The sequence below is a fragment of the Lichenostomus cassidix genome, chromosome 19, assembly GCF_008360975.1.
Source record: "Lichenostomus cassidix isolate B80296 chromosome 19, HeHo_3.0, whole genome shotgun sequence".
Lineage (NCBI taxonomy): Eukaryota > Metazoa > Chordata > Aves > Passeriformes > Meliphagidae > Lichenostomus > Lichenostomus cassidix.
In genome coordinates, this window is record NC_139499.1 from 9,472,088 (window position 1) to 9,485,792 (window position 13,705).

Sequence of the window (13,705 nt, forward strand, 5' to 3'; positions counted from 1 at the left end):
GCATTAAGAGGCGGCGGAACGGCGAGCTAACGAACGGCGCTTCCCCGGCGCTCGTAAACGCCGCTCGTTTGACACCCAGTGTCAACACTAATCATGGCCTAAAATTAACACCAAAATTGACTTCAACATTAATTGCACTATCGATGGGAACAGTAATACACACACTGATGCAGTTCCAAATTGACTGCCGGTGGCAGCCGGAGCTGTTGACAACAGGCACCGAGGGGATGGGGAAGGGGCAGATCCAGCTCCCTCCGGAAACACGGCAGCTCGGGGAGCCAGTGCCAGTGCCAGCTGCTGCTGGGGACAGGGAGCTTCTCAGGCTCTTTCTGGCAGGTTCTGTAATTCCTGGAGAAGCAAAGCCAGCAGAATCATGGAGTATCCTGAGCTGGAAGGGATCCATAGAGATCACTGATCCAGCTCCCAGCCCTGCACAGACACCCAACAATCCCACCCTGGGGACTCGAGGCCAGGTCTCATTTTATCTATTTACATCCAGATTTGGAAACCTGAATGTTGGTATTTGCTTGCTGCAGATGTAGCAATTTTGGCATTTCATCATTTGAATCGCTTGCCTGGAACTTCAGATCCAAAAGAGCTTTCAGATTTTTTATCTGGAGCACAAACCAGCTCCCAGGAAAAGCACAGGATGCACACAGTTTGCCAGAGGCATTCCAGCTCTGTGCCTTGACAAGGGTGGAGTGCCAAAACCCAGGATTCCTTCTTGGCTCTGGAAAAGGTGTCCCTCAGCAATCCAAGCGTGGTGGTGACAGCCCAGCCAAGCTGGCACTGTCTGAGCCATGGGAGGGAACAGCTCCAGGATGAGACATGACCAAGTGCTCAGGGAGAGGTGTCACAGAATCCCAGCATCATTGGGGTTGGAGAAGATCACCAAGATCATCGAGTCCAACCTGTGACCCTGTGGACACCTCCAGGGATGGAGACTCCACCACCTCCCTAGGCAGCCTCTGCCAATGCCTGACCACCCTTACCATGGAGAAATTCCTTCTGATACTACAGATGGATAAAGACACGTTACAGACAGCAACAGACAGCCTTCATCAGGAGCTTTCCTGTGGGCAAGAACTCTCCTGTCCACAGTATCCCTAAAATCCACATACACCTGTTCAAACATCTATATGAAAACAGAGAATAAAAACTGCACCATCACTTCCATCCCTGCTCCTGGAAGGCTTGGATCTGAGGATTTCAAAACCCTCCAGGAAAGCTGCAGCTCTCGTTGCTGTTTTAATTCCCTGTGCCTGCCATAAAATGCAGGAACAGGGGGTGACAAAGCAGAACATGCAGCTCAACGATTAAGCTGTGCTTGTATAAAATGCATTAGCTACACCTTTCCGCCTCTGGCAATCCGGAAAGCCACCACAGCAGCATTCCAGCAGCCCTCTGCCATCCTGAATTTTCCCTGGCCAAGCCTTCCCAGCTACCCAGGAAAGGTGCTGGAGCCAACACTCTGATTGTGGATTATTTCTGATGCTCGTGCTACTGAGGAGGAAAAACTGTGACATCTAGTGCCAGTGGGGAAAATGACACATTTTCCATGGGCACCGGGAGAGGGTTGAAGGGGATGTGGGGTGTTGCTGCAGGCCCTCCTTACATCACTTTCTCCTTGTCCTTGAAGATTAGTTGGGTCTTATCAGCAGCTGGTGCATTCCTGGTGCCAGAGGATCAGGGGAAAATGTAGTCAAAATACATAAAGTGCTATAGAAAAGCATCCGAATGCACGGCTCAGCACTGACAAGGAATATATTGAGTTCTGCAAGGGGCTGAGGGAATTACCTTTTCACACTGAGATTTCTGCTAATATGCTAATCTTGGGAACAAAGGGCTGGGCTTTGAAGGGGGTGTCACTGTGCTCCAGGTCTGGTCTCCACACAGGGATTTCAGCAGTGATGGATCCACCCCTGGACTGCTCTGTGCTCACCCAATTCCTGACTCTTTCAGAGATTTCCCCATTTTTGCACAGCTCACAGAAGGGGTGGAATGGGATGAGCTTTAAGGTCCTTCCAGCCCAAGCCAGTCTGGGATTCTGTGACAAAATGGCAAAGAAGGGTTCTCTGGACGGTCAGAGGCTGGGAAAAGGCCCTGTTGGTGATGAGGCTGTGCCCCAAGAGCAGGCAGGGCCAGCAGCACTGCCAAGCTCCTCCTGTGGCTGTGACAATGACCAGGACCCTCTGCTCTGGAACAGCCAGAGCTGTCCAGGAGTAAAGAGAACTTGTATTTTCACAGTCCATTAATTCTTTGGCTTCTTTATTGATACCACAGCAAACAGCTGATTACTGCAGTGGGGTGGTGGGAGAGGGAAGTGGTCATGAGGTATGCAGAGAAAAACCTCTTGAATTGGCAAAAGCCTTGACATCCCACATTTCCCTCATTTTCCTGAAAACACAGACAAATCAGCCAGTTTTGCTCAAAATGCTGCTTGCAAACTCCATGAGGACAGAGAGAATCTCAGCCTGGAGCTCCTGCCCTGTGTACATGCAGGGACTGCAGCCCAAGACTTCGAATTGAGAAAATCAGCAATTTTTGCTATCAAGAAACAAAAATAATAATAAAAATCTCACATTTACCTGGGAAATTCCTATTTCACCTGCCAGCTCACTGTAATCAGCTCCTGCCTCTGGATCTCTGTTGCTCAGACTCCACTGTGGAGCTGGAAGGACCTCAAAGCCCACCCAGCACCAAAGACAGGGACATCTTCCACTATCCCAGGTTGCTCCAAGCCCTGTCCAACCTGGCCTTGGACACTCCCAGGTTTGGGGAATTCACAACCTCTACACCCTCTCAGGGCATGAAGACATTTGATAGATCACATCAGATCAGATTAATTTAAACACCAACACTACACACACCACAACAGCCACGTGAATTCTTTACAGACTGAGAACAACCAAGTCAACCAAGGGTTAAAAAAAATCTCCTAATTTTTTTTTGGTGGTCTTTGGGTACAGAATCTCTTATAATAAGACTATTTGTATTCATACTGGCAGAGTAAACACTACATGTTCATGCCCAGGCAGCTCTGTGCTTGTAATTTCAGCAAGAACAGAGCGACGTCCCTGAGGGACTTTGCTATTTCCCCAGCCACCATCCACTCAAAGGCTGAATGAGAGCAGGGAAAGAGAGAAAGATGATGGCACAAGGCACTAGGAATGCAGGGAATAGCTCATTCCAGCTTTAATTAGAGCAGTTAAAACATTTCTCCTAAAGTCCAACAGAAGACAAGGCTGCAGTGATCCCACAGTCACCATCAGGTGTGATTTGCAAACATATTCCAAACTTTCCCCTGACAAACTCTGTGCAGGAAACAGGGAGGAAAACCTCTGTTTCCTCTCATCACTACACCTGATGGTTTTGAACAGAGCCTTTGCAAACCTTGAGTTGTGTATTGAGGAAAAGGCTGATGCTGGCTTAACAACACCAAGATAAAATAAATGATACCATCACTTGGAACTGCTCAAATTTAAATTACTGAAGACACCCCAGCAAAATTCCACCACGACAGCACAGCCTCCTCCTGCTCCAGCTCATCCATCCCCACTTCACCATCCCCACCATCAGACTGTTGTAAGTCTTGAGTAAATCCTACTCTAGAGAGTGATGTTCTACACACCTGGGTACAAAGTGCATGGAGAGGAGGGAAATGGAAGCATAAAATAGTTTTTTCTGTGAGTGTTGGGGGTTTTGGGGGTTTTTTTAGCAAATGAAAATATTTCTATTTAGTCTTGTAAAACACATTTTGCTCAAATACAAACCCCAGTTACCTGGAACAGCTGAATGAGCATTTTTTAATTATGAAGGAAAACCAGCATAGGCACAGGTTTGAAATGGAATCATCATTTACCACGGAAGTTAAAATACCCATTGTAGGGAAGGCATTAATTTTTAATGAAACAAAAATCTCATTTTCAAGAGTGAGATTTCATCTGTGAAAGGCTGAATGAATAGATTTTGTGCCCGGCTGGTAAATTTTCATTACAATTGTCAAACCCAGCCCAAAGCACAACGTTTTTTGGGGCACAGAGAAAGAGAAGCAGCATGAAAAGAAGTGGCACTTGCCTCATTTCCTCCTGGCAGTCTGTTCATGTTTACCAGCTGGCCCTGGTCATCCAGCACCAGCTCTGTGTAGGTCAGGATGTCCGAGGGCAGCGGGGCTGGGGGCAGGAATGCGTGGTCATTCATGGAATTCCACAGCTTGATCAGAGACTGCAGGTGGAAAGAGAAATCCTGGTTAAGAGCGTCACCTGCAAATATTTTGGTTCAATCCACTCCAGCATGGTGTTCCCAACAGAATTTGGGATTATTCCCAAATCAGTATCCCAACAGGACACCCTGAAATATCCCTCCTGCCAGTGGGGCTGACAGTATTCTGTGGACAACACTTTGGAATTTTAATCATGAAAACGTTTCCCCCAAAGTGAGATTTGAATGATGTTGTTCAAGATAGAACCCAACAAATGAGAAACACCATCTAGGAAAGGCAGATAATGAGGTGGGAAAACAAAGAAACAACAACAAGAAAGGGAAGATGGTTCACATTTCAGCTTCTGCTGTTTGACTTATTAATGGAAACTCCATTAATAACAAACTCCAGCAGCAGTTTATCCTAATTCCATTCAAAGCAGACTCAACCCATAGCTGATAAGGGCACCAGGGGTGCCACTCCAGGCCCTTGTTCCCCTGACAATCAGGATGGCAAAAAGAGCAACAAGAAGAGCCCAAAACACTCACCTGCCTGAACATCTCAGGAATGTCATAGACATATGATGTCCCCAGAGTCTGTGCCTGGAACCTCTTGGACTGCAGCAGGTCTTTGGTCACGTAGGGGGTGTTGATCAGCATCCCATGGAGTGGTCCCTGCTTATCTCCATATGCCTGGAACATGATCTGCAGGACAAATCATGGCCAATTCCTGGTCAATCCAAGGGTTCTGTACACTGAGCTGCTCCAGCCTGATTGCTCCTGCTCTGTGCAAGGCAGGAATGCTGGCACAGCCCGTGCTCCATCATGCATTCCTGCCCTTGGGAGACACCTTGGAATCATCCCTGCCTCACTGCAGCATCCCAGCAGAGCACAGAGCACCCAGAGCCACATCCCCAGCACAATCCCCAGGCTCAGATGGCTTCCCAGTGCCCAGCAGCACCCCTGACACAGTGCCTGTGCCGATGGATGGAGAGAGCTGGGAGCAGCCAGGAGAACTCTGCTATTTATGGAGTGAGATCTGTGCCTGCCAGCCGGGTCAAGACTTGCATATGTCATTGGGCTTGAAGTTTTGATATTGTAAGTTTAAAAGATTTTCCCCGAGTAGCAACATGAATTATCAGCTGCCATGCTTCATGGCACTATATATTCTGAGCAGCTGGGACTTGGAGGGGAAGCTTTTCAGTGGAGAAACAGGAGGAGATAAAAATGGGATAAAAATGCCTTAAATGGCCCAAATGCTGATTAACAGGGACACACCAGGCAGGAGGGACGTGATTAGGATGTGTTTAACAGAATTTATCTAATTGGAGATGAAATAATTGTAGAATTCCACCAAAGATAAAATTCAGTAAAGCCTATTTTTGTTTTCAGATAAAAGCAGCAGTTTATTCTCTTTTCAGGTCTGCACAAACATTCATTTGGGAAGCAGCTTCTTTAATGGGAGAAGCATTTGTTCAGGGAAATGAGTGTTTGTGACAATGCTTGTCTTGGGATCTGTCAGGATCTCCACTTGGGGCCAAATTCTCCTTAAATCTCTGGAAAGCTCCACGGCAGCTCTGTGGGAACTGGAGAGGTCTGTGCAGAGCATCATCATTTATTGCTACTGAGAAAAAAGAGAGCAGGGTCATTCTCTCACCACAAAGCCATTTTTCCTTTCTTCAGAAGTCATGAAAGTGCTCAGCACATCAGTAATATTTGAATCTTTTTAAAAGATTTCTCTAAGTTTAAAAACACAGGGAAAAACTCCACAGATCTGAACTCCTGCTATCAACCCAAATCATGAGGGGGAAGTTTCCTAAAAATATCACTATATTTTTTTACTAGAACCTGGTTTAATATTCTGGAAAATAAATCAGATTTAATACCGGAAAAGTTGCTAAAGCCATACACAAACACATGAGCCCATTCCCCAAGCTTTAAATAATGAAGCTCCTCAGTTCAGAGTTCACTTGTGACCTTCACAAGCGACTGACCCAACTCAAGGGTTAAGCTCAGCTGCTGGAGATTATTAAAATGTTCTTTTCTTTCCCCATCTCCCCTCAAAGGCAGGAATGAGGTAAAACACACTGACACTATCTGCTCTGGGATCTCAGAGCTGGATGGACTCCACAGCCAGCAGCTCGCTGCAAAAATTAAATGGAAAAAGGGGGAGAAAAGGTGACTCAGCACTTTGTGCTCTACATTCACAGTGCCCAAGTGATTTATTCTGCTGCTTCTCCTGCTTGGCAGAGAGATGATTACAGAGGGAGATGTAAACATTTCTCTATTTAAATATTTTCCATGAATCCCATGCTCCATGGATTTTAGCATATGTAGGTATTTCAGTTAACCACACTGTTCCTGCACCACGAGAAACAGAAATACCACAACAGCCACAACCATTACAAAAGAGCCCATTACGCTTCATAAAAATGATATAAAAGCACCTTCCATAATTTTACATCATCCTGCCCGGGTCATTCCCTATATCTTTAGAATTTAAAGGACAACTTCACAGATTTTTTTCTATCTACTCAGGGAAATGTATAATTAATAGTAGTTTTTATTACAGCCTACAGGATGAGCACCAGCAGTGATTCCTTTTCTAGCACTTTTTTTTAGCACCGAGAAAATCTCTCTGGGAAAACAGCTCAGAATTCAGCCAAATGACTGAAGGCACGTCCAAAACAACCAGAGGACGTGATTGACTTTATTCATCACATTTTCACATCTACTACTGCAAGTTTATCTTTGCATTCTCCTTCCTTTGGCTAAATCGAATGGTGATTTTGTATGACATTAAAATGTATTATGGGGCTTGGAGCAACCTGGGCTGGGGGAAAGTGTCCATGGCAGGGGTTGGAATGGGATGAGCTTTAAGGTCCCTTCCAACCCAAACCCCTCTGGGATTCTGTGATTACCTGAAAATACCACAGAAGAGCTCCATCAGGTAAAATCCATCCCCTTCCCAATTTGCTCATCCCATCTGTAGGGACATACCTGTCCTGTCCTGGAGTCTGTCACCTCCTTGTACAGGCTGATGTCCAGGTAGTACCCAGACTCGTTGGTGAGGAAGAGGCGGATGGGAATTGCCTTTCCTGTGGGTGTCAGGCGGATGTTGATCTTCAGCTCAGCCTGCAGCACTCGGAGCTTCCAGAGGCGACTGCCGTAGCGCATCACCATGGAGCGCACCGACTCCTCGATCTGCAAACAGCAACAGGGGCTCTCAGCACACACTGCCCTGGGGGAGCTGTCCCTGCCACAGCCACGCTGCAATCTGATGGGCTTCAAGCTTCCTCCCAACCCAAACTGTGCTGGGATTCCCTCTGGATCCATGAGCTCCTCTGTGTGCTCTCAGTGCCACTGCTGCATGGTGATGGAGAAGCAGCACACATCAGCTCATGCCCAGTGCAGTCAAAGCACCTTGGTGACCTGTCCCTCCTTCTCCTAAGCCTTGAGACAGGCAGGAACTCAGCCTGGGGACTACTGATGCAGTGGGACATGATGGATTCACATCCCTGCTCCCTCATGGCACATGGAATCACAGAACCATCAGGCTGGAAAAGACCTTGAAGATGATCAAGTCCAACCAGCCCACCCCAGACACTCTCTGCCTCCCCTTCTCCCACCTCCCCTCTGCAGGCATCGCTCACACCTGGCAACTGCAGAATCCAGGGAAGCCAAATCCTTGGCAAGCAGTTATTGTATGCACAATAATCACATTTCACTGCCTGCACGGAGCTTTAAATCAACAAAGCAATTACCACTTGGAGCTGGGCCTTCTGCTCTTCTATTAAACTTTATAAAATACTACTGCGGGCAAAGCGCATATTAAAAGAAGGCAATTTATAGGCTGGGTTAAAGATTTTTCCCAAAAAAAGTCTCTTTTGCAAAGCAGCTCAAGGAAAAGTCATGGTGTGTATCTGAGGGCAGCCCAACTTCCAGGGATGAACATTCCAGCTTCTGCTGAACTTCCTGGGAACCAACAGCTCTGGACACGCCAGGGAAGGTTCATTCAAAAGCGATTTAAGCCACCAATTTTTAATCATGATTTAAAAGTCAGCAAGCAAGAGAGAGTTCTTTTGATACCCAATTCATCTTTTTAAACTTTCGGTGTTCTCCTCAGGAAAGGTCAGCTCTCATCTTTGGGTACCCATGAACTGAATGCTGATTTCCAGCTAAATTCAGCCTGGATTTGGGACTTGCTTTGTGGTGATTCTGCTAAGCACAAACATTCTTTATGCCTGAACACTGTCATTTGGGTATCTACAAAGCTTGATGTCCATTTATTTATAATGTTGATCTCTGTGGTTTTGTATCAGAGACTGAAAATGAGGCACTTCTGTATCTGAATTTACAGATTATTTTTAAGCTCCTCATTTATCCCATGTTTTATTTGGATGGAATCTGGACTTTTGCAACAAACAGAAGAGCACTTACATCTACTTCCTTATTAAAACTGTTTATCTCTCAAATACACTATGAAAAAATAGGTTTAGTTTTGAAGACAACATATTCCTAACAATTGTCCCTCAGTTTGCACAGAGGAGATGAGCTCCACAATAAAGTGGCTTTAAACTGCCAGAGGGCAGGGTTGGACAGAATATTGGGAAGAAATTCCTGACTGTGAGGGTGGGGAAGCCCTGGCTCAGAGAAGCTGTGGCTGCCCCTGGATCCCTGGAATGTCCAAGGCCAGGCAGGACAGGGCTTGGAGCAACCTGGGACAGTGGAAAGTTGGAATGGGATGAGCTTTAAGGTCCCTTCCATCCAACCCATTCCATAATTCCACGATTCCATGAACAAAAGACCCTTTAGTTCTGACAAGAGAAGCCCTGGAGAGACAAGCAGCCCAGAGCTGGAGGAGCTCCCACCTTGGAGGGGTCCATGATGACAGTGGGCACGAAGTTGAGGAAGATGTGGTTGCAGTCAGTGCGCACGTTGGTGTTGTTGAAAGCCACCTCCAGCTCATCCATGGCCTCCAGCAGCAGTCGCTCTCCCTCGTTTTGCAGGTACTCAAAGGAGGCTTCCTGCCAGAGATTGCCAACAAATCATTGACTTGTTACTCACAGATCACTGCCCGAGAATGCAAGGGTTGGAAAACTGCAGCAGGACGTGATGGAGAAAACCCACTGGTGTCACAGGAGGTGCAGCCCTGACACAGATCCATCCCAGGGCCTGATCCCACACCTGGCTGCCTTGTGCCCTCCTGCAGGTCAGAGTAAATCTGAAACCAGACAGGCCAAGCTGCTGTTGCCTCCAAATCTAAGGATTTCTGACTGTCCTCTCAAGCCCCTGAAAAATCTCCCTGGAGCAGGGGAATACCAGGACTTCAAAGAGATGGCTCTGCAGAGCAGCATCAGCAAGGAGAGAGCCCAACCCCCAGCACTCCACCCAGGGAATGTCAGTTTTGGGTCCTGCAGATCCCTAGGATGCCCCAGGGTTTCATGCACTGCCTCAGAAAGGGACAAACTCACCTTGGTCACCAGGTCCGAGTGCCTTATGATGGCCCTGACGAAGAACCTGTAGTCTGTCACCTCTGTGCCCACCTCCACCTTGGCTGCCCCCAGGTAGAGGTGCATTTTGTGGTTGGCACAGGGGATGGCAGTGAGGTCAAAGTTCCTCATGCGGTTCAGCTCCAGCTGGAAGGCCAGAGCTGGCTCCAGGTGCCGGTAAATCCTGTCCTCCTCGAACTGCAGGACACAGGGAAGGTGGGGGGAAAGAGGGATTGGAAAGGTGAAACCTTCAGGGTAAGAACTTCACAACACCCCCTATGAAATTTCATAATTAAAACCCCAAAAATTCAACCCAACTTCTCATGCAGTCACTGGGAGCTGTGCTAACGTCGCTGCAGTACTGAGAGTAGAAGACAAATTGCAGGACAGCAAGTTCTCCAATTAACCCCCTCAAAAAAAACCCTATTTTCCACAGAAACCAGAAGGTTTGTTCTGATTCTGAGCAGTGAATCACTGCCCTGCTTCCAAGGAACAGCTGCATGAAAGAAAGACAAAGACAAAGACAAAGCCAACACTTGGAGAATAGTACCAAGAATATCCAACTTACCTTATCCCGGGCACGGAACGTGAAGAACTTTGGGAATTCCCTCTGTTTGAAAATAAAAACGACAGTGTTAGTCTTCCCAAAGGAAGCACTGATGTCCCCAGAGTGCTCTCAGACCACTCCTGGGGCAGCACCACAGCCCAGGAGGTGACAGAAGTTGTTCCCAGCTACTTTTTCAACATCACAAAGGAGATGGAAAATCAAGTCACCCTCAAGAAGACAGCAGAGGTAGTTTAAATCTGCCCTCACTAATGCAACAGAGGCTACTTGATTGGCTTTAGATTATTATTGTCAGTTATTAACAGACAACAACATGGAAGTGTCCAGAGAGCAGTGGGAAACCTTTTCTAGTTCTGATTAAGATTCCTGTGGAAATGTTTGGAGTGATATGAACACTGTTAGGGATGCAGATGTACACAGAACAACGATATTATTCTACAGCTTTCTTCATACCATTACTGCTAGAAATACTCTCTCCCCAAGGAAAACTGGGAGTTGTAATCAAGTAACTTTATTCTCCTGTATGGAACAGCAAAAATACTACAAAAGTCCCCCAAATACCCGTTTTTCTGGTTTTCTGTTGCACAGATAAAACCTTGAGGGCCTTGAGAATTTTGTGAAATATTATACAAGTCTTAGAGGAGGAGAGAAAGCCTAGACAGCATCCTGTCCCTCCAGCTGCATGCAGGCAAATCCATCCATTCCTCTGGAATCATTTTTACTGGGCAGAGGAACTTTGGTCAGAGCTTTGCACCAGCATGAGAACATCAGCTGTCTGTGCTGAAGGTGACCTGAAGGGACACACACAACCTGCCAGCACTGTCTTACTAAGCAAAAAACAAGGAATCTGACCTGGAGCCACTGAATTTCTGGCTCACATTCCACTATCAGTGAAAGATGGATAACCCCAGTGACACTGCATGAGCCACCACTGAGCAGCACAGATTTTTGGACTAAAAGTAATATTCTAGTTAGTCATCTTCCTTCCCTCCTAGGTAAAACAGCCCCCAAACCTCACCTGATGACTCTCAGTTGAGCAAAATAACTTGAGTTTGCCTGAGGTACCTTCAAAATAACCAGTGGTATGAGAAATGCTGCCTGAAAATTCAGGCTCACCCAAAACACTCATTGTCTGTGAGCATCAGCTAAGAAACAACCTCTTCCATGTCTCCTCACTTCTCCCTGCCCTCCTCTGCACGCTGCCAGCTTCTCCCACCACCTCCATGCTCATTCCATCCCTAATGTCATTGCTTCCAACGCATCTCGCTGGAGTGCTGGGCAAACACCATAATTAGATGTGCACACACACTAAAATCCTCAGTGCTCTGGTACCAAAATCCAAAAGAGTGCTCCATTTCCTAGGCAGAAGAATTATACCCCTGCTGTGTTCTAATCAACCAACCATCATCAAGACAATCAAAATAATTTGCCTAAATTAGCCAATCAAGACACCCTGCAAACCGCAGAATGCGAAAAGCTACACCAGAAATCATCATAGTTGATTATTATACTAATAATCACGTTAAAAACCTAATGAGATGAGGAAATTGGAAGCTTGCTGGAGCAACTCTCTATTACCTCAACATGCTGGGAACTAATTATATAGACTGTAATTAAAACAAAAACAAACCCAAGCCCAGGCCCTGGCTAAGTTAATAGTTGGTCCAGTAATGAAGGGGCTGGGATAGCAGGCAGTAATAAAGAGTGACACAGCAGCTCCCAGAGGTGCCCCACAAACTTTGAGCAGATGACACAAAACACACTGATGATCCAGGGAGAACTTGGTGATGCTTCCTTCTGTTCTAGGCCTCCTTCCTGACCTCTGACACATCCTACAGCACTCAGCAACTCTGATTTTTCATGCCCCCAACAGCCATTCTGTTCTCTGAAACTTCCTGTTTTCAATCTAAAGCCTCGATTTTCCTAAGATGCCAAAAAAGTCTCCACAGAGTCCAGCTTGCTAAGCCATTGACTGACACATCTGTACCACATCTGGGCAACAATTCCCATCTGGTGACTCCCACTTTGGTTCAAACACTATTTTTGTTGATTTATAAACTAGTTTTCCCTTCATAAAGCTTCCTAAACCCATTGTGTTGAGCACAGGATGAATTTTGTGCCCTTTCAAGGCTCCTAATAACTTCCAGAGTTGAAAAGCAGATACCCAAGAGATAAAAATCTGGTTTATGCCTTACACTGCCACCTAAATGAGCCCACTCTGATACCCAAGCCTTGGGGAAAGAAGTAATTCTCAGCAGTAAGAGCATCAAACATTTTCCACATCACAAAAACACTCTGCAAAATTTAGCAAGTCCCCTCAGTGACTGCTCTAAGTACTTTAAAATCAGTAAGAAGCTGAAAGAAACCACCACACTACATAAGAAACACAAAGACTTCATTGATAATTGCATTTTAGAACAGAAGACAACACTGAAACACATGGAAATCTTTATCAGTGTGGCTTCCTGAGCTCAGCCAGGTAACGAGAGAGACTCAGAACCTCAGTGGCCCCTCTGAATGCCATGGGCCCAGCCTGGGTTTGCAGCCAGATGTTAAAATAAAACACTTCAGCACTTCACTTTGACACCAGTGTGGGCATTAAATGCCTGCCTGAGATCCAAAGGAGAAGCCCAGAGCCCCTCATGTGTCTCCTGGCCTCACGTCAGGAATGCCACAGTGTTCCAGCTTTTTACTTACATGGAATCTCTGATCCACCTCATAGTTGACCTGTTTCCTGAAGTCCTTACAAACAAACATAGGAAGAAAAAAAAGCAGAAGACAGCTAGCAATTAGGATTAAAATTAAAAATTAATTAATTCAAGAATACAAGAGGTGTCAAGATTGTTTACAATTGTAAATTAATTTTCTTAAGCGAATTCATGAAAACCCTCTCGAGTTTCAGAGGACAAGAACAGTGGAGAACTAAATACAGTCAATACAGCATTTAATTTGGGGAAAAAAACATGTCAGATGCCAATGGTATTATGAGCTAGAAAACAAAGAGTTCTGAGCATCAGGAGAGACATTGAAATACCTTTTGTGCTACAAGGAATGTCAGCCTGCGAATGCCATGTTCAATCAGGACTGATTTCTGCAAAAACAAGGATGCAAACAGGTGACTGGGTTGGCAGAAAAAGAACAGACTAAAAACATGCTGAAGTGCTGTATGAACTGAAAAGGTTATTTTTTTCAAACAGATCAGAGAACGTCCACTGTGTTTGCTTCTTCCTCAAATTCCCCTAAGCCCCCTTTCAGAGGAGTGCTGCCATCAGTATGTGCCACAGCACTGATCCTCTGAAGTGTTAAGATCTTGTAATTCTCCTCTTTTTAAAAACTTTTTTTCCTCCCTCCTCCCTTTTCCAATTTAAGAGCGAAGAACACAAAAAGGAACAACAACTCAGCTCAAGCAGGAACAAACCAACCCCTCTCGGCACAGCCTGTGATGCTT

General features: G+C 46.0%; 1 protein-coding gene across 1 annotated transcript in view; it reads right to left on the bottom strand.

Moving 5' to 3' along the window:
- ACACA (acetyl-CoA carboxylase alpha) overlaps positions 1-13,705 on the bottom strand; it is a 93,259-nt gene that overhangs the window by 35,278 nt on the left and 44,276 nt on the right. Inside the window, exons 34-41 of the mRNA XM_085078544.1 lie at positions 13,292-13,348; positions 12,955-12,999; positions 10,261-10,302; positions 9,675-9,890; positions 9,072-9,227; positions 7,201-7,404; positions 4,750-4,905; positions 4,078-4,224 (exon numbers count right to left, since the gene is read on the bottom strand). Of these exons, the coding sequence (XP_084934670.1) occupies positions 4,078-4,224; positions 4,750-4,905; positions 7,201-7,404; positions 9,072-9,227; positions 9,675-9,890; positions 10,261-10,302; positions 12,955-12,999; positions 13,292-13,348 (1,023 nt within the window). The remainder of the gene's footprint in view (positions 1-4,077; positions 4,225-4,749; positions 4,906-7,200; positions 7,405-9,071; positions 9,228-9,674; positions 9,891-10,260; positions 10,303-12,954; positions 13,000-13,291; positions 13,349-13,705) is intronic.